The sequence below is a fragment of the Suricata suricatta genome, chromosome 1, assembly GCF_006229205.1.
Source record: "Suricata suricatta isolate VVHF042 chromosome 1, meerkat_22Aug2017_6uvM2_HiC, whole genome shotgun sequence".
Classification (NCBI taxonomy): Eukaryota; Metazoa; Chordata; class Mammalia; order Carnivora; family Herpestidae; genus Suricata; species Suricata suricatta.
In genome coordinates this window covers 135,689,656-135,713,493 of record NC_043700.1, presented here as the reverse complement: position 1 = coordinate 135,713,493, position 23,838 = coordinate 135,689,656, and the positions used below count along the sequence as shown (strand labels likewise).

Sequence of the window (23,838 nt, the reverse complement as noted above, 5' to 3'; positions counted from 1 at the left end):
CATGTGCCTATAGCCTGTCAGGTTGTCCCCATGGGCCCCAGGAGACATCTTTGTCACACTGCAGCCTAGACTTTTGGAATTCAAAGTCCTTTGGCCTCAACACTGCTGTGTTTGAGGGACGAGGGAACTTCAGGTCCCCCTACTTCTCTGCTATGTTGGATCTCCCCCATAGATGTGCTTTTTGTCACAACAGTTTTGCCTTTTCTAGAATAGTATTTAAATATTTTATACTGTATAAAGCTTTTGGTAACTGACTTCTTAGTAATGCTTTTGAGATTCATCATTGTTGTTGCATATATTAACAGTTCATTACTTTTTTAAAAACAGCTTTCTCAAGATGTAATTCAGATACCATACAATTCATCTGTTTAGAGTATACAATTTAATGGTTTTTAGTATATCCACAGAATTGTGTTGCCCTCACTGCAGTTTTGGAACTACTGATTAATGCAACAGTATGAATGGGTTTCAAAGTATTGTGTTAAGTCACTCATACCCTGACTACTTTTACTGCCACCCTCCTGGTTCAAACCACCACAATCTCTGCTTTCATTATTATAATAACCTGCTAACTGGGCTTCCTACTTCAACCCTACAGACTGTTCTCCCCATAACAGCCAGGATGATCCCCTTGAAAAATAAGTGAGATTATGTCATACCTCTGCTCAAACCTTGTGATTTTCTTTCTTCCTTCCTCTTAGAGTAAAAGCCAACATTTTAAAAATGGCCTGCAAAGGTTTATATGATCTTCCCATGACCCCTGCTCCTTACCTCTGTGATCTTATCATCCTACCACTTTACCATTACCTATTATTCTACTGTTCCAGCCATATGGGCCTCTTGTATTCCCTCTGCCTGACTACTCTTCCACCAGTCTTCATGGCTGATCTCCCATGCCTCCTCCAAATCTTGGCTTATATATCACCTTTAAAAAAATTTTTTTTAATGAGAAAAGGAGGGGCAGAGAGAGAGGGAGCAGGCTTCTGGCTCTGAGCTGTCAGCCCAGAGTCCAAAATGGGGCTCGAACTCACGAACCACAGGATCATGACCTGAACCGAAGCCGGACACTCAGTCGACTGAGCCACCCAGGTGCCCCACACATACCATTCTTCTCAGTGAGTCCTCCTTAATCATCAAATTTAAATTATAAACTCCATGTACTCCAAGTCTCCCTTTAATACCTTTAAAAACCAGTAGTACTTAATATATTCTAACATACTCATATAATTTGCTTAATTATTTTGTTATTTGACTGCCTCCTGCCACAAGAATATAAACTTGACAAAAGCAAGATGTTTATTTATTTTGTTCATTGATTTACCCCCAGTACCTAAAACAGTGCTTGAAACATTACGAGGACTCCTGGGGCAGTGCAGAGAGTCTGCAGACTGAAACATACACCTAGTCTTCCTGAGAAAGAGACCTGTTTGTCCAGGAGCTTTGGACTTAGAGGCAGACTTTCGGTTTGGCACACCTGGGGGTGGGAGTGGTTGCTGCGTAACTGCTTTTAGAGAACAGAGGCCAATAGGTGGATTCTTTGTTTTCTCCCTTGCTCTAGCTTTCCAGTATCTTCCAGAAACGAACTTACACTATTCTCTGGTACCCTGGTTTTTATGGTTGCTGCCAGGAGACACCTCTACATCACCTATGTTTGGTGGTAGCATTCCCTAGGTCCCATGAGACTATAACAGAGCTAGAATTCTTAAATAGCTACCACCCCCAGCTACTGCCCCAAGGGCTACCACAGCAAGAGGCAGGTTTTCCTGTGAGAGGGTCTTATTAGCTTAATCATCACAGTTGCAGCCTGAAGGTCAGTCTTCTATTACACACACCTATAAGGGCTAACACCTTTCCTTATACTTCAGAGGGTGTTGATTTTGTATGGTGTGACTTTTCTGAATTCGTGTGTCAGCTCTAGTAGCTTTTTGGTGGAGTCTTTCAGATTTTCTACATAGAGTATTTTGTTATCTGCAAATAGTGAAAGTTAGACTTTTCTTGCCAATTTGGATGCCTTTCATTTCTTTTTGTTGTCCGATTGCTGAGGCTGGACTTCCAGTACCATGTTGAATAACCGGGCTGAGAGTGGATATCCCTGTCTTGTTCCTGACCTTAGAGGAAAACCTATCAGTTTTTCCCCATTGAGTATGATATTAGCTGTGGGTCTTTCATATATGACTATTATGATTTTGAGGAATGTTCCCTCTATCCCTACTTTCTTGAGCATTTCTTTTAAGAAAGGATGCTGTATTTTGTCTAAGCTTTGCATCTACTGAGATTCTGTGATTCTTATCCTTTCTTTTATTAATGTGATGTATCACATTGATTTGTGGATATTGAATCATCCCTGCAGCCCCGGAATAAATCCCACTTGGTTGTGGTGAATGATTCTTTTAATGTGTTCTTGGACCCTATTTGCTAATATCCACGTTCATCAGGGAAACTGGTCTGTAATTCTCCTTTTTAAAAGTGGGATCTTTGTCTGGTTTTGGAATCAAGGTAATGCTTGCCTCACCGAAAGAGTTATGAAGTTTTCCTACCATTTCTGTTTTTTGGAAGTTTTTCTGCCCTTTCTATTTTTTGGCTGTTTCAAAAGAGTAAGTATTAATAGAATTCTCCCTCGGAAGCCATCTGGCCCTGGAATCCTGTTTGTGGCAAGTTACTGATTCAATTTCTTTACTGGTTATGGGTCTTTTTAAATTTTCTTTTTCTTCCTGCTTCATTTTTGGTAGTGCATATGTTTCTAGGAATTTATTCATTTGTCTCATATTGCCCATTTGTTGCATATAAATTAAAAAAATTTTTTTGCATATTGATTTAAAAGAGACAGAGGGAGATGCAGAATTTGAAACAGGCTGCAGGCTCTGAGCTGTCAGCACAGAGCCTGATGCGGAGCTCAAACTCAAACCATAAGGTCATGTCCTGAGCCAAAGTTGGATGCTTAACTGACTGAGCCACTCAGGTGCCCTGGCATATAATTTTTCATAATATTCTCTTATAACTATTTGTATTTCTATGGTATTGGTTGTATTTCTCCTCTTTCATGCATGATTTTATTTGAGTCATTTCCTTTTTCTTTTTATAAGTCTGGCCAAGGGTTTATCAATTTTGTTAATTATTTCAGAGAATCAGCTCCTAGTCTAATTGAACTATTCTACTGGTTTTTGGATTTTGATATCCTTTATTTCAGTCTAATCTTTATTATTTCCCTTCCCCTGCTGATTTTATTTGCTGTTCTTTTTCCAGCTCCTTTCTTCTTTCTTTATTGCTTTCTAGATTGCTATAGACTTCCCTCTTAAGACCACCTTTGCTGCATCCCAAAGGTTTTGGACTGTCGTGTTTTCATTTTTATTGGCTTGCATGTGCTTTTGTATTTCCTCTTTAATTTCTGGTTAACCTATTCATTCTTTAGTAGGATACTCTTTAATACCTCCATGTATTTGTGGTCTTTCCAAATTTTTTCTTGTGGTTGACTTCAAGTTTCATATTGTTGTGCCCAAGTTTGTAAAATCGCCCCAAAACGCCCCAAAACAAGCACCAGAGACTGCTAGGGAGACTGAGTCACGCCTGCAAAAGCAAAGGGCCTTTATTACAAGCTTAAGCTCGGGCTCACGGTCTCCAGCCAACCCGCTGGCCACGTGGAGAGAGCCCCCGAACAAAGGCAGGGAAGGGCCTTTTATGCCTTTGGGAGGGGGAATTAAAGGAAATGATGACAGGTGTACAGTGATCCAATCCCTGCCCCCCCATCCATACTGGCAGTTGTGGGAGCCAGTCACAATAGTTGGAGTGTTGACCAATCAGAGTGGGCCCAGGACGCCCCACGTGGGGTGTGACTAGGCCCACCTCTAGAAAGGTCAAAGGTATCAGCCGGCCTCTCCCGATTGGGCGCCACAGGAGTTGTCCCTCCTTAAGCTGCGCCCTTTCAGGAGAAGCCGGCACCTTCCCATTTAAGTACAGGGGAAGGCTGGATTGAACCTGCGGACGGCCGGGGACCGCCCCCCAGCCGGCGCCCGGCTGCTGCCGGGCGCATTTCCACCGCAGCGCAGCGACCAGCTCCAGGAAGGCTGGGAAGGCCTAGTGGTGAGGGCCAGATCGGACCTGCATCCTTACAATATGCATGGTATGATCTTGATCTTTGTACTTGTTGAAGGCTGATTTGTGATAAACGGACTTTTTATGTTGAAAAGAAATGTAAATAGTGACAGGAAAACAAGAAAAAAACATAGTGGTAAAGATACATATTTACTAAAGGGAGTAGATTAATCACTTACAGCTAGTATGAAGGTTAAACAACACAAGTGGTAAAAATAAGTATAACTATAGTCTTTAGTTAAGGGATACATATGAAAATATGTAAAATGTGACATCAGAAGCAAAACATTTTAGAAGGAGAGTAAAATGTGGACTTTAAAATGCATTCAAACATTAGTAGTCATCAACTTAAATAGACTGTTACAAATTTTGATATGTAGGCCTTATGATAACCACAAAGCAAAAAACAGTGGTAGATAAAAGTTCATGAGAAAGGAATCTTAAGGGAAGTCATCAACCTGCAGTGGAAGAGAACAAGAGAAGAAGAAAGGAACAGAGGAACTATAGAACATCCTCAAACCAAATAACAAAATGCTAATATTAAGTGTTTACCTATCAATAATTCTGTAAATATAAATGAACTAAATTCTCCAATCAGGTGTGGAGTGGTTTAATGGATTAAGGGAGGGGAGGGAGACCCATCTGTATGTTGCCTCCAAGAGACTCACTTCAAACATAAGGGCACACATATACTGAAAATTAAGGAGTGCAAAGATATTCCATGCAGATGGAAACCAGAGGAGGGCTGTGGTAGATATGGACTTTAAATCAAAGACTCTTAGAGACCGAGAAGGGCATTACATAATGATAAAGGGGTAAATTTAATACCAGGTTATAAATATTGGTAAAACTTATACACCCAAAGTAGGAACACCTAATAGCTAAATACATAAAACAAATATTTTTTTGGAGAGAGAATGAGCCGATGCATGGTTTGTGGTGGGGAGTAGGGGAATAGGCAGAGAGAGGGAGACATAGGATCTGAAGTGGGCTCTGTACTACCAGCAGAGAGCCCAGTACAGGACTTGAACTCATGAACTGTGAGATCATGACCTGAGCTGAAGTTGGACACTCTACTGCTGAGCCACCCAGGTGCCCCAATACATAAAACAAATATTAATACACCTAATGGGAGCAATAGACAGCAACACAATAATAGTAGAGGACTTTAACACCCCACTTACATCAATAGATCAGACTTCAATAACTAAGGAAACGTTGACCTTAAATGACACAATTGACCAGATGGACCTACTTTATGACAAACCCTAATATATCTACAAAATGTACCTAATGTATCTACAGATTGTATCATTCAAAAGTAACAGAATACACATTCTCTTCCAAGTGTACATGAAACATACTCTAGGATAGACCAAGTCTTAACAAATTTAAGATTGAAATTGGGGTGCCTGGGTGGCTCAAGTTGGTTAAGCGTCTGACTTCGGGTCAGGTCATGATCTCATGGTTGGTGGGTTTAAGCCCCGCATTGGGCTCTGTGCTGACAGCTAGCTCAGAGCCTGGAGCCTGTCTTTGGATTCTGTGTCTCCCTCTCTCTCTGACCCTCCCCTGCTCATGCCATCTCTGTCTCTGTCTCTCTCTCTCTCTCAAAAATAAAGAACACATTTCAAAAAATTTTAAAAAGATTGAAATCACATCCATCATCTTTTCCAACTACAATGGTATGAAACTAGAAACCAATTACAAAATGAAAATTAGGAAATTTAAAAATATGTGGAGATTAAACCACAAAATCAAAAAAATACCTTGAGACAAATGAAAATGGACATATAAAAGTTAAGGGATACAGCGAATAGAATTCTCAAAACTTACGGGATACAGCAAAAAGAATTCTAGGGAGAATTTCATAGCAATAAATCCCTTTCTTAGAAATAAGAAAAATCTCAATCTAACTTTACACCTCAGGAAACTAGAAAAAGAAGAACAAATGAAGCCCAGAGTCAGTAGAAGAAAATAAAAATCTGAGCAGAAATAAATGAAATCAAGACAAAAAGCCATTAGAAGAGACCAGTGAAATCAAGAGCTGGTTCTTAGAACCAAATTGTCAAACCTTTAGCTGGACTCACCAAGAAAAAAAAAGAGAACTTAAGTAAAATCAAGAATGACAGAAGAGACATTAACAATTGATACTACAGAAATACACAGGATCATAACAGTCTACTATGAACACTTATATGTGAACACATTGTACCACCTAGAGAAAAATGGATAAATTCTTCAAAACCTAAAACTTTTTAATACTGAATCAGAAAGAAAGAAAAAATCTAAATAGATTGATTCTTGCTAAGGATATTGAAGTTAGTAATTTAAAACCTTCCAACAAAATAAAATCCAGGACCATATAGTTTCACTGACTAATTCTACAAGTCAAAGAAGAATTAACACCAATTATTCTCAAACTATTCAAAAAATAGAAGGGAATATTCCAAACTCATTTTACAATGTCAGCATCAGCCTGATATCAAAACCAGACCAGAAAAGACAATTACAAAAAAATTATAGAGCACTATCCCTAATGAACATATATAAAAAATTCAGCAAAATATTCACAAACCAAATTCAGCAATACATTAAAAGGATCATATTGCATGTACAAATGGAATTTATTCCAGGGATGCAAGGATAATTGAACATTCATAAATCAGTGTGATGAACTTCATTTACAAATTGAAGGGTAAAAATCATATTTCGATAGCTGAAGAAAAAGCATGTGGTAAAATTCAACATCCATTTATAATAAAAACTTACAGTAAATGGGAATAGAGAGAATGTCTCTCAACATAATGAAGGCCCTTTATGACAAACCCACAGCTAACATTATAACCCAGTGGAGTGAAATGAAAGCTTTTTCTCTAAGCTTGGGAACAAGGCAAGGATGCCCACTCTTGCCACTTTTATTCTGCATGGTGTTGGAAGTCCTAGGCAGAGCAATTAGTCAAGAAAAAGATAAAAGGCATTCAAATTGGGAAGAGGAGGGAAAACTGTCACTCTGCAGATGATATTTTATATATGGAAAACCTTAAAGATCCCACCCAAAACTGTGAGAACTCGTAAATTTAGTGAAGTTGAAAGATAAAAAGAATATAGAGAGATATATAGTATTTCAATACACAAACTATCAGAAAGAGAAATTAGAAAATAATCCTCATTTGCAGTTGAATTAAAATGAACAAAATACCTAGGAATATAACCAAGGGGGAGAAAGACTCTGAGAAGTATGACATTGTTGGAAAAAATAAGAGACACAAATAAATGGAAAGATATTTATGCTTATGGATTTGAAGGATTCATACTGTTAAAATGCCCATATCAAGCAATCTATAGAATTAATGCAATGCTTATCAAAATTCCAGTGACATTTTTCACAGTAATAGAATAAATAATTTCAAAATTAGTGTAGAACCACATAAGATCTCTGGTAACCAAAGTAATCTTGAGAAAGATGACTGAAGCATCAGGGTCCCTGGCTTCAAACTATATTACAAAACTATAGTAATCAAACCAGTACAGTACTGGTATAAAACAGACACACAGATCAGTGCAACAGAATAGAGATCCCAGAAATAAACCCATATATGTATATATATGTGGTAAATTTATGATGAAGGCACCAAGAATATACCATGGGGAAAGGACAATATCCTTAATAAATGGTGTTGGGAGAACTGGTTAGCCACGTGCAAAAGAATGAAACTGGACCTCTTTTTTATACTATACACAAAAATTCACTCAAAACAGATTAGAGACTTAAATGTAAGAAAATAAACCAAAAAAACTTGGGAAGAAAACATAGGGAGTAAGCTCTTTGACATCAATTTTGCCAGCAATTTTTGGATTTGACACCAAAAGCAAAGGCAAAAAAAAGCAAAAATCCACAATTGGGACTACATCAAACTAAAAAGTTTCTGCACAGCAAAAGAAAGTATTAACAAAATGAAAAGGCAACATACTGTATGGGAGAAAATATTTGAAAATCATGTATGTGATAAGGTGTTAATATCCAAAATATATAAAGAACTCCTATAACTCAACAGTAAAAAACTAATTTTAAAAATGAGCAGAGGCTCTGAACAGACATTTTCCCACAGGATACATACAGAAGGCCAAAAGGTATGTGAAAAGATTGTCAGAGTCACTAATCATCAGGGAAATTCAAGTGAAAACCACAATGAGCTATTGCCTCACATTTATTAGAATGGCTGTGGTCAGAAAGAAGGCCGGGAACAGGATAAAGGGAGAGAAAAGAAAAAACACGAAGTGTTGGCAGGGGTGTGGAAAAGGAGATCTCTGTGTACTGTTGGTGGTAGTATGTATTGGAGTAGCCACTATGAGAAACAATATGGAGTTCCTCAAAAAATTAAAAATAGATCTACCATATGATCTAGCAATTTCACTTCTGGGTGTTTATATGAAGAAAACAAAACACTAACTTGGAAAGATACATAGGCACCCCTATGTCATTACAGCATTATTTACAATTGCCAAGATATGGAAACAACCTAAGTTTCCAACAATGCATGAATGGATAAAGAAACTGTATACATGCATATATACACCTATATTAGTAAAATGGAATATTATCAGCCATTAAAAAGAATGAAACCTTGCCATTTGTGAAAACGTGGATGGACCTTGAGGGCATTATGCTAGGTGAAGTCAAAGACAAATATCATATGATCTCACTTATATGTAGAATCTAAACTAAACTAAACTAAACTAAACTAAAAAAAACCCAAAAAACAACACAACCCCCCTCCAAAAAAAAAAACAAACAAAAAAACCCCAAGCTCATTGATACAGAGAACAGATTGGTAGTTGCCAGAGTCTAGGATTGGGACTGGTGGGCAAAATGGGTGAAGGGAGCCAAAGGTGCAAATTTCCAGTTATAAAATAAATGTCATAGGAATGTGATCTATAAATGGTGATTGTAGGTAATACTGTATTGCATATTTGAGAGTTGTTAGAGAGTAAGGCTTAAAAGTTACCACGTACACAAAAATTTGTTAACTATATGGAAACAGATATAAACTAGACTTATGATCATTTTGCAATATATATAATAACAAAACATTGAGTTTTTATACCCAAAACTAATACATTGTATGTTAATTGTATTTCAATTTAAAAAAGGTAAAAACTAGACTTAAACAGGAATGGAAAAGCTCTATTGGGAATAAACAAGACCAGTCCTGCCTTGAACTTCCTGTGGCGTTTGTTACGGTGAACTTTGTCTTTTTTGTGATATAAAGGTGAATCTGGAAAGCTTCAGTGCCAAAGACAGGAAAACTCCACTACTGCATTTCCCGTAGGCTCACATGCCTGAGACTTAGAAGAATCAGTGTGAACCTAATGCTTGAAACATGTACAAACCCTCTTTTTTCTTTCTGACCACACTTTGTTTGTTTGTTTTAAATGATGCTGTCACTGAGAGTCTATTCAGTGTATTAAATTGTATCTTAAACTGCTTGGCTGGTGGGGTGGGAAGAGGTTAGAGGTTTTGAAGGCTGAAGATTAGAGATGGGTTTTGTAAAAATGGGTACACCTTATATAAATGTTTACTTGAATAGTAATATATGTATCTTTGTACACATATAGAGGAAAATACACATAAATGTAAAACTTGATAATTTTCACAAACTGAATATATCAGTATAGTCAACACCCAGAACCAAAACCAGAATCCTAAATGTTACTCTTCAAGTTACCACCTCCTACTCAGAATAGCCAGTATTCTGACTCCAATGCTATAGATGTGTTTTGCTTGATTTTGTACTCTGTATAAATTGTCATGCAATCACTGAAATGTATAAATGTTAACCACATTTCTTACATATGATTAGAGTTTATTTTCAGTGCTCTGCAAAATTCAGTTGTATGAATATAACAGTGTATCCATTCTACTGTTGTTAGTCATTTGGATGGTTTCCAGTTTGGGGCTATTATACATAGTATACTATCCAATAAATTCTATTAATGTATTTTGATATATATGCATAAATTTCCTATGACATTTCACTATTTTTTATTATATAGTCCATAAACTGTTCGGTGTTACAGTCAATATACTTACTATGTGTACCATACTCAGATGAGAGATACAGTTGCAAGTATTACCAAATCCTTAACTTCTTAGTGTTCTCACTAGACTTTTTCTAAAGTTCACTTAGATTTTTAACATGTATTTTGGTTAAGTATGCATATTTAATGTGTTTTATCACATTGTGAATACTTTTTAGTACTTTGTTTTATGGGCTTGTGTATCTCAGCAGCTGGCACAGTACCTGAAAAATAGTAAGCTGGGTGAGTGAATGGTGATAGTCATCATTGCCAGAGAGTAACACAGCAGATCCCTTTAGTTATGTGAACCATCGTGCTAGGGTAAGATCCTTGCTTTAGTTTGACATCTCAGAGTCAAAGGGTTACGAATGGGAGGTGATCACGCTCTGAGAAGCCTACGACAAGGTTCTGATCTGAACATGGTGTGTGGTCAGAGGGAATTGCTGTGGCTTTACAAGCCTCTTGGAGATTTCATGTGTTAACAGCAGTGATTCCAAAGGATAGTGTGGGGGCCAGATATAAATAGCAGGGCACAAATGGGGTAATGTGCTACTGCCAAGCTACTGCTGGGGGTGTTTATAAAAAGAAAAGCATTCCCTTCTCAGCTCTCACTGTCAGCAACCTCCCATCCTGAAGACACACTTACCACAACTGAGAGAGTGGGGAAACAGTTTGAGACCTAGCATCATTTAAACTTCCTCCACAGGCAGAAAAGCCAGGTAAACATTTTGACTTATTTACACTCAGACTACGGAAGTAAGGAATTTTCAAGGAAACCCTGATTCAGAGCTTGCTTGGCACTTACTGCCTTGTGACAGTTACCTGTCAAGTATTATATTTTAAATCTTTTTTAGAAAGTGAAGTTTAACACAAAAGTGGCATATTGGTAGTATATTTTATTTAGTATCTATAGTGAAAGAAACTGCTCCTGAATAAAAATAGGAATGTGGGGCCAAAGGGAAGATTTTACTTTCCCCTGTGCTTTCATTCCCATTTGCAGATACAGAATGTGGTAAATGGTAAGATAAAAATAGAGATCTCACTCAGTTCAGTTCCAGTAATGTCAACTTTGTTGTAGGTATGTGGGAGGAACTGTAGACCAACCTTTAATTGATCATTTAATGACTGTGGGACAGCTTCAGCTCTTGAGGGCCTCTTACCCTGCTGTTTACCCCCTTTCAGTCTCATAAACATTGAGACAAGTATTGGGCATTTGGCCAATAGAGTTGTATAATCATAGTAGAATTGCCGAGTACCAAGTTTTTTCTTATTTTCATTCCCACCATCAGAAATGTATGCATGACACTTGTTTTATCCTTGAGCTTCTTTTGATTGTAAATATTTGGGGGAAGGAGGACCTCTTGGTAACTCTCTGGTTTGTACCATTACTGGCCTCATCGTTCCCTCCATCCTACCCAAATGGGTGTGACTTGGTTTCCAAAGAACATTAAAGAATGGATGATGTGATAGAAGATAATTACTGGAGACCTTTTAGAAACTGGGAACTTGGAGATTACCAATCTAAAATGGTGGTTTTTTACTTTGTATTATTTCCTGTGTATGCCGAGGGAAAATTTAGAGACAGGAAGAAAACATAACTACAAGTGACTATTTGTGGTAAAAGAGACATAGCTGGAAATGGACAGATTTAAGCAAATTGCTAAAGTTCTTGGAGCTTTCGTTTCCCCATCTGTAGAATGAGAATGTTAGACCACCAGACAAAATATAATGGCCCTTCCAGCCATTGGAAATTTATTGATGATTACTTCCTGACTATCATGATACTCTCACCCTGAATGAAAATGTATATAGTGTGTCATCCTGCTCTACATCCCTAAACCTCTTTTTTAAGACTACTAACTTGAAATTTCTCCATTTTAATTTAGAAGAGAAAAATGAAAACAGGATATTTTGATATGGTCACCATGCTGCTGACAGCTATGATTCTAATGGACATTTGCCAGGTAATGTTTGGAATGGGAAGTGTTTGGTCATTGGAATGGGAACTCTTAATATAATATTGCCTGAGGCATCCATGTGAATTGATGATGGAAATGAGAGTGGATAGAATAGGTAAATTTTTTTTTACAAGTAGCTTTTTATTTTTCCATTATACACTTTGACACATGCTGACTGTAGAAAGTTGAAAAATTAAAATTAAGCAAACAGAAGAAAGTACAAATCATCCACAATCCCTCCACTCAGAGGGAAAGACTTAATGTTGGTGTATAGTCATCTTGTCTTTTTTCTGTGTACATGCATGTGTGTACAATTTAGAAAAATGGTTTCACCCTGTGCTAGTATTCTTTTTACTTTGCTTTTTAAGTTACTACTGTGCTACAAATGTCTTTGTCATTAAATATTCTTAAAATATGTATTTGGTCCAAATAAGATGACAGTGCAGTGTTTGGTGTTGTGTATTTTATTGAACTATGTAATGATCATTTTCTCACAGCTAGTGTTCTTTTTTTCTGATAAAACTTTCATGATTTTATTGTTTGCAGTTGAATTTTTAACCATTCTGTAACATATATAACTATGAGACCGATATCTCATTTGATTTCTTTCACCACCATGTTTGCTGTCATATCACTACTGAATGTTTATCTAATGATTTGAAGTCTCTTCTTTAAAATATGTTAAATTATTAAAATTTTATTTTTGATTTTAATATTCTGATCCCTTGTTTGTGGAATCATTGCATATTCTGTTGCCTGTACTTCAGTATGATTTTTTAAATTGAGAAATAATTTACATGTCATTAAAAAGGCACAATTTTAAAGTACATAGTATGGTGGTTTTCATAAATTCACTATGTTATACGGTTATCACCATTATCTCATTACAGGACCTTCCCATCACCCCCAAAAAAGCCCTGTCGCAACTAACAGTCCCAATTACCTCTTTCCCACATCCTTTGGCAACCATTAATCTACTTTCTGTTTCTTTGGATTTGCCTATTCTGCAAATTTCACCTGAATGGAATCATGCAGTATCTGGCCCTTTATGGGACTTCTTTCACCTAGTGCATTGTTTTCAAGGTTTATCCATATTGTAGCATATACTAGACTTCATTACTTTTAGAATGGATAATTCCATTATGTGGTTATGCCACATTTTGTTTCTCCATTTATTACTTGATGGACATTTGGGTTCTCATTTTTTGGCTCTTATGAGTGAATAATTCTGGTCTGAATTTTCATGAATTTTTATGTCAACATTTTTTCAGTTCTCTTGGGTATATACCTGTGAGTAGATTTGTTGGGTCATATGGTAACTTTATGTTTTAGTATTTGAGAGCTGCCAAACTGTTTTCCACTGTGGCTGTACCATTTGATATGCAATATATATATATATATATTTTACACCAGCAATATGTAAGGGTTCAGTTTCTCCACATCTTTGCCAACATTAATTTCCCTTTTTTTCCCCTTATTATGGCCATTCTAATGGATATGAAGTGATATCTCACTGGGGTTTTGCTATGCATTTTTTACATTCTTTTGTAACATAATTTTCATGTGTGTTCTGTGAATGTTCTATAATTTGTTTAAATGATTTCTTTTTGTAAACCTTTAGGCCATTCCCATATTTTTTGGTAATATTTTTGTAGGAAATTTTAGGTAATTAAATTTCCTTAGTACAGGCTTTTGTTTCAGTGGATGAATTAGAGGAAGAAAATATAATCAGTATGTTCACATAGCCTTTTGGACATGTTCCTAAATGTCCATTCAGTTATCCCTGAATGGTGGTGGCATTTGTGAACTTTTTCATTGCTCAAGGCACTCACTGTACAGAACACACAATCAACTGTGGCCTGGGGCCAGAAAGACTGTATGTCTAAAATTAGACCCATGGAGACTAGTTAGAGGCATACAGAAAAGACTGGAACATACTGGATATGATGTGAGGAATGTGGGAGGTCGTTTCATGGTGATATCTTATAATATGTTGAAGTCTTAAAGATAAATCCGGCATCAGTGCCCAAGATACACTGGTACGTTCTGTGCTGCAGAGAAGAGTACCTTTCTTGGGTAGGAGATGGCAGTGATTTGATCTCCTGAAGCCCAGATTCCCACTTCAGGAAACTGACCTATAGACCCAGGAGTTCAGGGGTCTCGAGGACTTCTCTGGAAGAATATTTTGTGGCTGGTAGTAAAGACAGTTTCTGATGCTACCACAGTCTCTTCATTTGTAAAATAGTGTTATGAATTGTCTGCCCATCCTTTCATAAGAGTTGTTACAAGGAGAAAATTAAAGTCTTCTAAAAGGGCTGTGTCAATGTCAGGGGTTTTTATCATTGGAAACGGAACATTCTGTTTAAAAGGACAGATTCTGGGGCCAGAATGCTTGGCTTCAAATCTCAATTTCAAACAGGTTACTTAATCTTAGTTTCCTCATTCTTAAAAAGGGACTATTAACAGTACCTACCTCACAGGGTTGCCATGAAGGTTAAATGAGTTCATTAATATATATGAGCACTTTGTGCTTGGCATACAGAACACTCTGGAGAAGTTTGTTAGGTCTTAGTGATGGAGTGGCCCCAAAGGGTGACTGGTAGGAGGATACCTAGGAAAACTGAAAAATGCATAGTTGGTTCTATGTACAAACCAGGTTGTTGGTGGTTGTTGTAGTCAGTAAGTTTAAAAGTTTGGTCTTAGATTATTAACATTTGAAGGGTCTTGGAGCAATTCAAGTGGAATTACTAAGTAGGCAGTTGATAATATAGGTTTGGCACTTAAAAGGACAGGTCAGAGGTATTTCAATGATAACTAAAACTATGGGCATGTATGCAATTGCCTAGAGTTAGAGTTGAGAGTTAAAAAAAATAAATAGCCTTGAGAAACTCCAGCATTTAATGGCCAGTAGAATATGTTGGATTTTCAAAAGAATATAAGAGGTGTTCCTTAGTGTGAGCTCTTTGGGTGGAGGAGTGGGAATGGGAAGGCAGATTGGAGAGGATTGGGATATGAGTGGAAATGAAATGGAGATGGCAAGGATAGACATTTCTTTCAAAAAGTTTGTGAGGGAGAGAAGAGAAATGATAGGAAGCAAGTAGCCAGACTAGGATTTCTATTTGACTTTCTTAAATTGTTATTTTCTCTCTCTCTCTCTCCTTGCCCTTAACTCCTTCCCCTCGCCCCACCACAAACTGTCACTCACACACACACTTTTCAAGACTCATTCATGTGGAGGATGCAACTTTAATAGCTCCTGGCTAAGGATCTTTATAAAGTTTCAACAGAGGTCTCCAGCTTAGGTTGCAGTTTATACAACCAGTGTACTATTGCAAGTATAAGATAGTGGAAAGAGAAAATGGTAGGGGGATTTTCCTTTTATTTGTAGATCCCCTTAAAGGTGTACATGGGCATATTTGCTCATTCAGTGTTTGGATCCATAGGCCAGAGTACAGGGTTCTTATTTGGTTCACTTGAGTATTTTGCTAGTTGCTATGCTAGAAGCTTAGAATTAAAAGGTAACTGTGATACAAATCCTGCCCTTGAGGTAGTTCATGTATTCCTATTATAAAGTAATGAAGATAACCAGAGTTTGTTGAAGGCTTAGTATGTGGTAGGCATTGTCAGTGGGGGCTTTGCATATATTCATTTTATCATTAATTCTTCACACAACAGTTTTGCAGTTAAGAGATTTCCTTTATTCTCATGTTTAGATGAAAAAAATTGAAGCTCAGAAATGTTTAGTAACTTTCCCATATCTAACTAGACCTAGTTACGGAATTTGAAAACAGGTCTGGCTCCAGGCTAGTGCTAATTACATTACACCACCATGCTTATTATGTTATATGTACCCTTTAAAGATACATTAGGCCTTCTTCAGTTGTATATAACAGAAACACTATTTCAAACTAACCAAAGCAAACAGGGAATTTATTGATTGTTATGAGTAAGGTAGAATACAGTCTTCAGGTACAGCTAGACCTAAGTCCTTAATTAATGCTATGAGGGCCTCATCTCTCTACATTTTAGCTCTACAAACCTTTTTTGGTTTTATTTATAAACAGAATTCTCCATGGAATTAAAAGGATAACTATTATCTGCCCCAAGCCAATATTATCCTTAGAGCTTATGATTACAGAGGAATAAAGCTTTTTCCCTCCCCTCTGCAACCCTGGTTTTTAAACCTGCATCTTTGGTTACCATTGGAGTCAAAGGTACAGAATCAGTCCTACTCAAACCACATGGACAAGGGAGAAGGAATAATATTTGACGTTATGTATTTATCACATACAGTATTTTACATGTGATATTTGATTCATTTAGCAGTCTTAAGGGATTGAGAAAATCTAGCTTAGAATATTGTTCAAAACCAGGACTGCCACCCATTTCTTCACTTTCACACTCATTCTTTCCTCTGCACCATAAGGTTCAGATGAATGAGTTATAGGCATAATTGTTGCCATACTTCTCACTGCTCACATTTACTATTTCATACAAATAGGTCACAGCTGAAAAAATGAGCAATGGAATATACTTCCTATGTAAAAATCATGTTCTAAGTTGTTTCTAAGCAAGGGAGAGATTCTAAGCAGGGCATGAGAGGGTGGGGGCAGTAAATGAGAGAAAATATCTTAATTTTAAGAGTATTCATTTCCTTTTCCTTTTCCTTTGAAGGTGAAGGCTGAAATGTTAGACATGGCAGAAAATGCATTTGATGATGAATACCTGAAATGCACTGACAAAATGGAAGTCAAATATGTCCCCCAGCTGCTCAAGGAGGAAAAAGCAAGCCATGCACTCCTAAAGGACGTATGGGAAAATGCAGAAGCGAAATGGGAAGCCAGGAAGACGCAGATTATTCTCCCTATGAGTTTTAAAGATAACCATGGAATAGCACTGATGGCATATGTTTCTGAAGCTCAAGAGCAGACTCCTTTTTACCGTATGTTCAATGAAGCCGTGAGGATGGCTGGTCTGTCTCGAAAAGATTATATCTATGACTTCCAGTTCAAAGCTTTTCATTTTTATCTGACAAAAGCCCTCCAGTTGCTGAGAAGACCTTGTGACGAAAGTTACAAAAATGTGGTATATAGTATAAGCCAAGACACCTCATTTACGTTTGGAGGACTAAACCAAGCCAGATTGGGCCATTTCACTTTGGCATATTCAGCCAAACCTCAGGCTCCTAATGACCAATACATTCTGTTAACCATCCACACGTGCTTTGGAGTTGCCATTGAAAAATTTTTTGATAAAGAAAGTGAAAGAATTACTTTAATACCTCTGAATGAGATTTTTAATGTGTCACAGGATGGGGCCAGCAATAACCTTATCCTTCAAAGCACAAACAAGACCTGCAGCCATTATGAGTGTGCGTTTCTAGGTGGTAAGTGTCTGTTTTCTCTGTGCTTATCTGGAAGGGAAGGAGTGGGATTCTTAGACCCAGGGAAAGGTCAGGAGAGAAACTGTGAGGTGTTTTAAAAGAGAAATGATGTTGATGGTCTTCAGTCTAGCTCCTTTCATATTATTAGGTTTTTTTCCTATAATGTAATTTTATCAAAAGAATACATTTCTAACATTCTAGAAAGTTAAATAAAATACTTACTGTAAGACTCCGGTTTTCAACCAGGGGCAGTTTTGCTCTGCAGGGTCATTTGACAATAACTAGAATTTCTGACTATCACAGTTTTCCCTAGTTGCTACTAGTAGTATCTGAGGGGTAGATGACAAGGACACGGCTAAACAGAATACACAGAGCATTCGTGCCAACAAACAAAGGCTTATAATGAAAAATAGCAACCCCCTGCCCCACTGCTCCTATCCCCAATTCTCATTCCTCAGTGGCATCTATTTTTAATTTTCAACCAAAGTTTTTAAAAACAGGCTTCAGAATGTTATCTCTTGGTTGTTAGATTTTTAGACCTCATCAGTTACATCATCAGTAATTCAGACTCTTTTTATCTTTCTTTCCCACCAATCTTAGCATGTTGGATTTATGGATTTGTATTTGCAGTGTAACTATTGCAGCTGTAGGCATTAGTCCATGTTCAAGACAGAAAGAAAGGGAAGGGATCCGGATGGCAGCTAAATCTGCCTATTTAATAAGGAAAGTAAGAGCTTTCCCAGAAACTGCTAGTAGATTTCTGAATATATATATCATTTACCAGAACAGCTACTTGGTAATCTGTAACTTGAAGAAAAGCATGGAAAGGAGGTAATTAGCTCTTCCTCTCTAGTGTAGGGAGGCAAGAGAGAAGGGAGTTTGAAATTGCTGTTGTATCAGTAAACCAAACATAATGATGACCACCGGTCCTCCTCCTCAGTGTACATTTCCCCCTTTCCAGTCTCCCACTGTAGTAAAGACTGGTACCTTTTTAAATACCTCTTTTATCCCAGAGTTATTAGTTGTATGACTTTTTTTGTTTCTTCAGTTTTGTATATTCCATCAATAATTCTCCCCAAATCCTTAGAAATATAAATTTCTTCTTTTTTGTTATTTAAAAAAATTTTAATTTTTATTTATTTTTGAGAGAGAGAGAGACAGAGTGTCAGCAGGGGAGGGGCAGAGAGAGGGAGACACAGAATCTGGAGCAGGCGCCAGGCTCCGAGCTGTCCCAGAGCCAGACGTGGGGCTCAAACTTACGAAGCATGAGATCACTACCTGAGCCAAAGTTGGATGCTCAACTGACTGAGACACCCAGGTGCCTCAAAATATAAATCTCTTATTAATACATTTAGACATATCAGATACTCTTATGGGGTTTTTTTTTTAATATACTCCTTCTGGATTTTCCCATCAAACGGCTCTGTGATGTACTCTTTAGGCCTGCTACTGAACAGTCTAAAATCTCTCTTTACAACCATTGAGACTTTCTTTTGCTTCTTCCTTGTGAGGAGTCGCCTGTATCTTAAATTATCTGCTCTTTCTTGAATTACTCCTTTGTTTTGCAGGGGTATGGGTTCTCTAAAAGTTTTCTGAGCAAAGGGACATTGAGGGAAATTTTTAAGACTTCACATATCTGAAAAATCTACTTGTAGGCTTGAATAATAGTTTGTGTAGGTTTGTATTTCTGTTTTGGAAATTATTTTCCTTGGAATTTTGGAGTTATTCTTCCATTGTCTTCTGGTTTCTGGTGCTGCTGTTAAAAAAAGTTTGAAGCTATTGTAATTACTAAAACTTCGATTAAGACCTTATTTTTTTTCTCTGGATGGTTTTAGAATGTTTTATCCCCAACATTCTGAAATTTTATGATGTGGTGCAGTGTTTATGAGTGAAAGGTTAACAAAACCCTTTCTCCTTTCTCCTGTGGAAATGACCTCCTGTAAATCTTCTAGCACTGTTTCTCTGTAATCTGAAGGTGGAATGGCAGCTGTGTAAACATGTAACACCGCGTAAGGATAAACATAGCCTTTGATTGGTAAAATGCATCTGAGCTGGGAAGGTTGTGAATAAACTATAAATACTTTGGGGAAGCCATAGTTTTGGGCATTTTTGAATGTGGTATGACATAACCAGGTGTTTTTCTTGCTGAGTCCTAAAATGGCACTCATGGACTGGTCTTAGAGATATCATCATCTTTATGTGGCACGAGAACTACTAAACTAGAATAGTTCTGCTCCCACTTGTATAACCGTATTTCCTTGTACCTGAGCTATCATTCTGGGAGTTAAAGAATATTTCGGGACTGCTATGAGGACTTGCGCTGAAGGGATGTATCTGATGTTGCCCTGCTGCTAAGTAGCATGTGATGGTCCTTGCCTTGCATTCTTCTGCCAAACTGAGTAAACAGGTGGGAGGAGAGCCTTTTTGGGTCTTAGAAGTGTGACCGTCTAGCTGAACCCAAAACCAGAGCCACTGATCAAGCAGAATGAGTATTTCAGTAGGGCCTCAGAAGTGGGATAGACTTTTAGAGTTCCACTCAGTTATGTCCAAGGCACTATGAGATAAAAAGAACAGGTAGGGAAGTGCTGATAAGACATCATGCCAGGTGAGAGGCTGATCTACTTAATGATTAATGGCAGAAGCTGTGTGGTCATTGAGGTACCTGGGGCACAAAATTTAAGGAAGGTCCTTATTCTTAGGGTCATACACTTATACCATCTGCAAACTCGAATGATTCTACGAGTGAGTGCCTTTTAAATTTTGCACTCACAGGCACCTCATTTGCCTCACCCTAATCCTGGACCTGAGTTGCAAGTGAGTGAAACTAACGAACTTGAGAGGGCAGATGAAGACTGGAATTAGTAAATTTGTATTGAGAGAAAAAGTGCCCATTCTCTTCACCAACCATACAGTGGACCTCTCCAAAAACCAAGCCAGTTAGAGCTGGCTCTTGAGATCTGATTGTGGGCATACATCTCTTCCCAGTTCCTCATACATCACAGGAGTTTGAAATTGACCGCAGTTGAGAGTTTTACCATGGAAATCAGTGAACACTACAAATTAGGACTCTACCACCAACCCCAAAACTTAATTCACCTAAACCAGCACATCAGCCAGAAACCCATATGAAGCTAGGCTGACAAAATGAAAGCACTTTTGGTGCTCCTGATGGATTCAGCCAAATGCCATTTGTGGAGGCATTGGTTATACAGAAGTCTTGACTGCATTAGCTATACGACAGATCAGTCACTGGTATCTGGTTGATAGACAAAAGATAAGCAGTGGAACCCACAGAGTTGTTTGTGAATTGGATTATAAAGAACCAAATGAGTAGAGCTGTTGGATTGATTAATAATAAGCCAGGGCTCAGATGTGCATGTGGAAGTTCAATATGAGCTCCTATAAGGAGGCAGGAGAGGAGTATGCACACCACTGTGCACCTCCACACAAGGTCAGGCAGAGGCTGCATAGCAAGTTAATGTTCAAACAAGCCACAAGGGGAGATATTTGTAGAGGCTCACATGCACTGTTTATTTGCAGAGCTCTGCCAAAGACCACAGCAAATGATTGTATAGATTTAATGCTAAACTGGAATCTAACCAGGATCCTCTGCTGCAATCTAGAAACAGCTAATGGAATCTCAGGAGCAAAACCTCTCAAAGTAATAATTAAAGCTAGGGCTGTTTTAGACAAGGTGAAGGCAGGTATTCGATGGAAGGGAGATTGTTTGCTCTTCTGTGAGGCCTTCCTGAACCGCAGCAGGTGCAAACTCCCCTCTCGGGGGATAAAAACAGGCTGACACCATTTTTAACCTCTCCTCTCAGCACCAGTGGGCTTCAGAGAGAGGCACAGTCACCACACTGGAGGCTTGAGCTGCTTATACCAAGACCTCTGCCTCCCTGTATTCTAAAGGTACTTTAAAAAAATTTTTTTAACTATGGACGTGAGAGCCAGAGCAGCAGTGGGCCCCTGTCCCAGGAGACCAACACAAGTACCAAGTCTACTAACAATAGAATCCTGCAAGCTTCAGCTTTAGGGGAAATAGGATCTAGCCTTTTTTAACATGCAAATCAAAACATATGTAGTTAAAAATTGCCACACACTGGACAAGGCCAAACACTCCCCACTGCAGGCAAGGAGAAACTCTGCAGAGAACTGACATAAGGAAAAGAAGCCAAAACACAACAGAATGCACAAAGCGTATACCAAAAACACTACCTGAAGTGTATCCTGAAACCCTGGACAGCATAGGACTTCTTAATAGCCATTACTCTCAGAAGCAAGAAACATAACAGGCTTTCCTAACACAGAAGACTGAGAGCTAAACAAAATGACAGGAACAGCTAAACAAAATGAGGAACTCATCCCAAAAGAAGGAACAAGAAGAGGTTATGAGCAGGGATCTAATCAAAATAGGTATAAGTAATATGCCTGAACCAGAATTTAAAACAACACTTATAAGGGTACTAACTAGGCTTGAGAAAAGTATAGAAGATGCTAGGGAGTCCTTTACCATGGAGATCAAAAGACCTAAAAACTAGTCAAGCCTGAATAAAAAAAAATGGAACTGTTATGTTAAACAGACTATAATGACAACAAGGATGGAAAAGCAGAAGAATGAATAAGTGATATAGAAGATAAAATAATTGGGGTGCCTGGGTGGCTCAGTTAGGTAAGTGTTGGACTTCAGACTCAGGTCATGATCTCATAGTTCATGAGTTCAAGCCCTTCATTGGGTTCTTTGCTGTCAGCACTGAGCCTACTTCATATCGCTCTCGTTCACGCTCGCTCGCTCTCTCTCTCTCTCTGCCTCTCTCTCTCTCTCTGTCTCTCCCCACCCCAACCCTTCTCCTCTGCTGCTCATGTCCTCTTTCTCTCAAAAATAGATAAGCATTTTTAAAAAGATGAGATTATAGAAAATGATGAAGCGGAAAAGAAAATTACTGGATCATGATGTATACTTAAGGAACTCAGTGTCTCAGTAAAGTATTATAACATTTGTTGTATCCTAAGAGTCCCAGAAGAAGAGAGGAGGAAAGGGACAGAAGATTTATTAGGGCATATTATAGTTGAAAACTTCCCACATCTGAGGAAGGAAACAGACATCCAAATCCAGAAGGCACAGAGAACTCCCATCAAAATCAGCAAAAGCAGGCCAACACCAGGACATATCATAGTAAAATTTGCAAAATACAGAGATGAGCAAAGAATCTTGAAAGCAGTAAGGGGAAAGAAATCCCTAACCTACAAGGGAAAACAAATAAGGTTAGCAATAGATATCTCCAAAGAAACTTGGCAAGCCAGAAGGGAGTGGCATGATATATTCGGTGTGCTGACTGGGAAAAATACGCAGCCAAGAACCCTTTATCCAGCAAGGCTGTCATTAAAAATATAGAGATAAAGAGTTTCTCAGAAACAAAAACTAAAGGAGTTTGTGACCCCTAAACCAGCCCTGCAAGAAATATTAAAGGAGATTCATTGAGTGGGAAAGAAAGACCAAAACCAATGAAGACTAGAAAAGAACAAAGGAAATCTCCAGAAACCATGACTTCAGAGGTAATACAGTGGCACTAAATTCTTACCTAATAATTACTCTGTAAATGGACAAAATGTCCCAATTAAAGACATAGGATATCAGATTGCATAAAAAATTAAGACCCATTAATATGCTGCCTATAGAGACTCAAGAAAGCAAGAAAGGTCCCCAAACACAATCTAATCTTCACTTAAAGGATCTAAAAAAGGAACAGCAAATTAAAGCCTAGAAAAACCAGCAGAAGGGAAATAATAAAGATTAAAAAAATGATACAGAAAAAAATCCCAAGCTAAGATGAAACCACATCATAAATCAATAAGCATTTTGCATTTTCTTTCATTATCTACTCAGTCATGCCTACTGCACCTCTAAACATTTCATTAAATCCAATTATACAGCAAACACTCCCAAAATAAACTTAGATTGTATTGCAGTTTCACTTAACAGTATATAAAATGCAGTGTTGTGACAGGTATCAACTATCCATTAGATACTGAATCAATTTTTCTTAAGCACTGCTAACTGCTTGCTTTTCTTGAAGCCAGATCATTCTGAAAGTTTCCTGTTAGACCTATAAGTGCAAACATATGGTATCTGTCCTTCTCTGCCTGACTTATTTCGCTTAGCATGACACCCTCAAGGTCCATCCACTTTCCTACAAATGGCCATATTTCATTCTTTCTCATTGCCCTATAGTACTCCATTGTGTATATATACCACATCTTCTTGATCCAATCATCAGGTGATGGGCATTTAGGCTTTTTCCATGTTTTGGCTATTGTTGACATTGCTGC

At 37.9% G+C, this 23,838-nt stretch overlaps 1 protein-coding gene across 4 annotated transcripts in view; it reads left to right on the top strand.

The window, feature by feature from the left end:
• ART3 (ADP-ribosyltransferase 3) overlaps positions 1 to 23,838 on the top strand; it is a 147,085-nt gene that overhangs the window by 104,148 nt on the left and 19,099 nt on the right. For 3 of the 4 annotated variants that reach the window (XM_029944707.1, XM_029944712.1, XM_029944693.1), the window contains exons 1-3: positions 10,787 to 10,886; positions 12,054 to 12,131; positions 16,800 to 17,511. In XM_029944707.1, the coding sequence (XP_029800567.1) occupies positions 12,063 to 12,131; positions 16,800 to 17,511 (781 nt within the window). In that variant the 5' untranslated portion in view covers positions 10,787 to 10,886; positions 12,054 to 12,062. Of the gene's footprint in view, positions 1 to 10,786; positions 10,887 to 12,053; positions 12,132 to 16,799; positions 17,512 to 23,838 lie in introns of those variants that run through there. The other variant, XM_029944700.1, reaches the window with a different exon arrangement.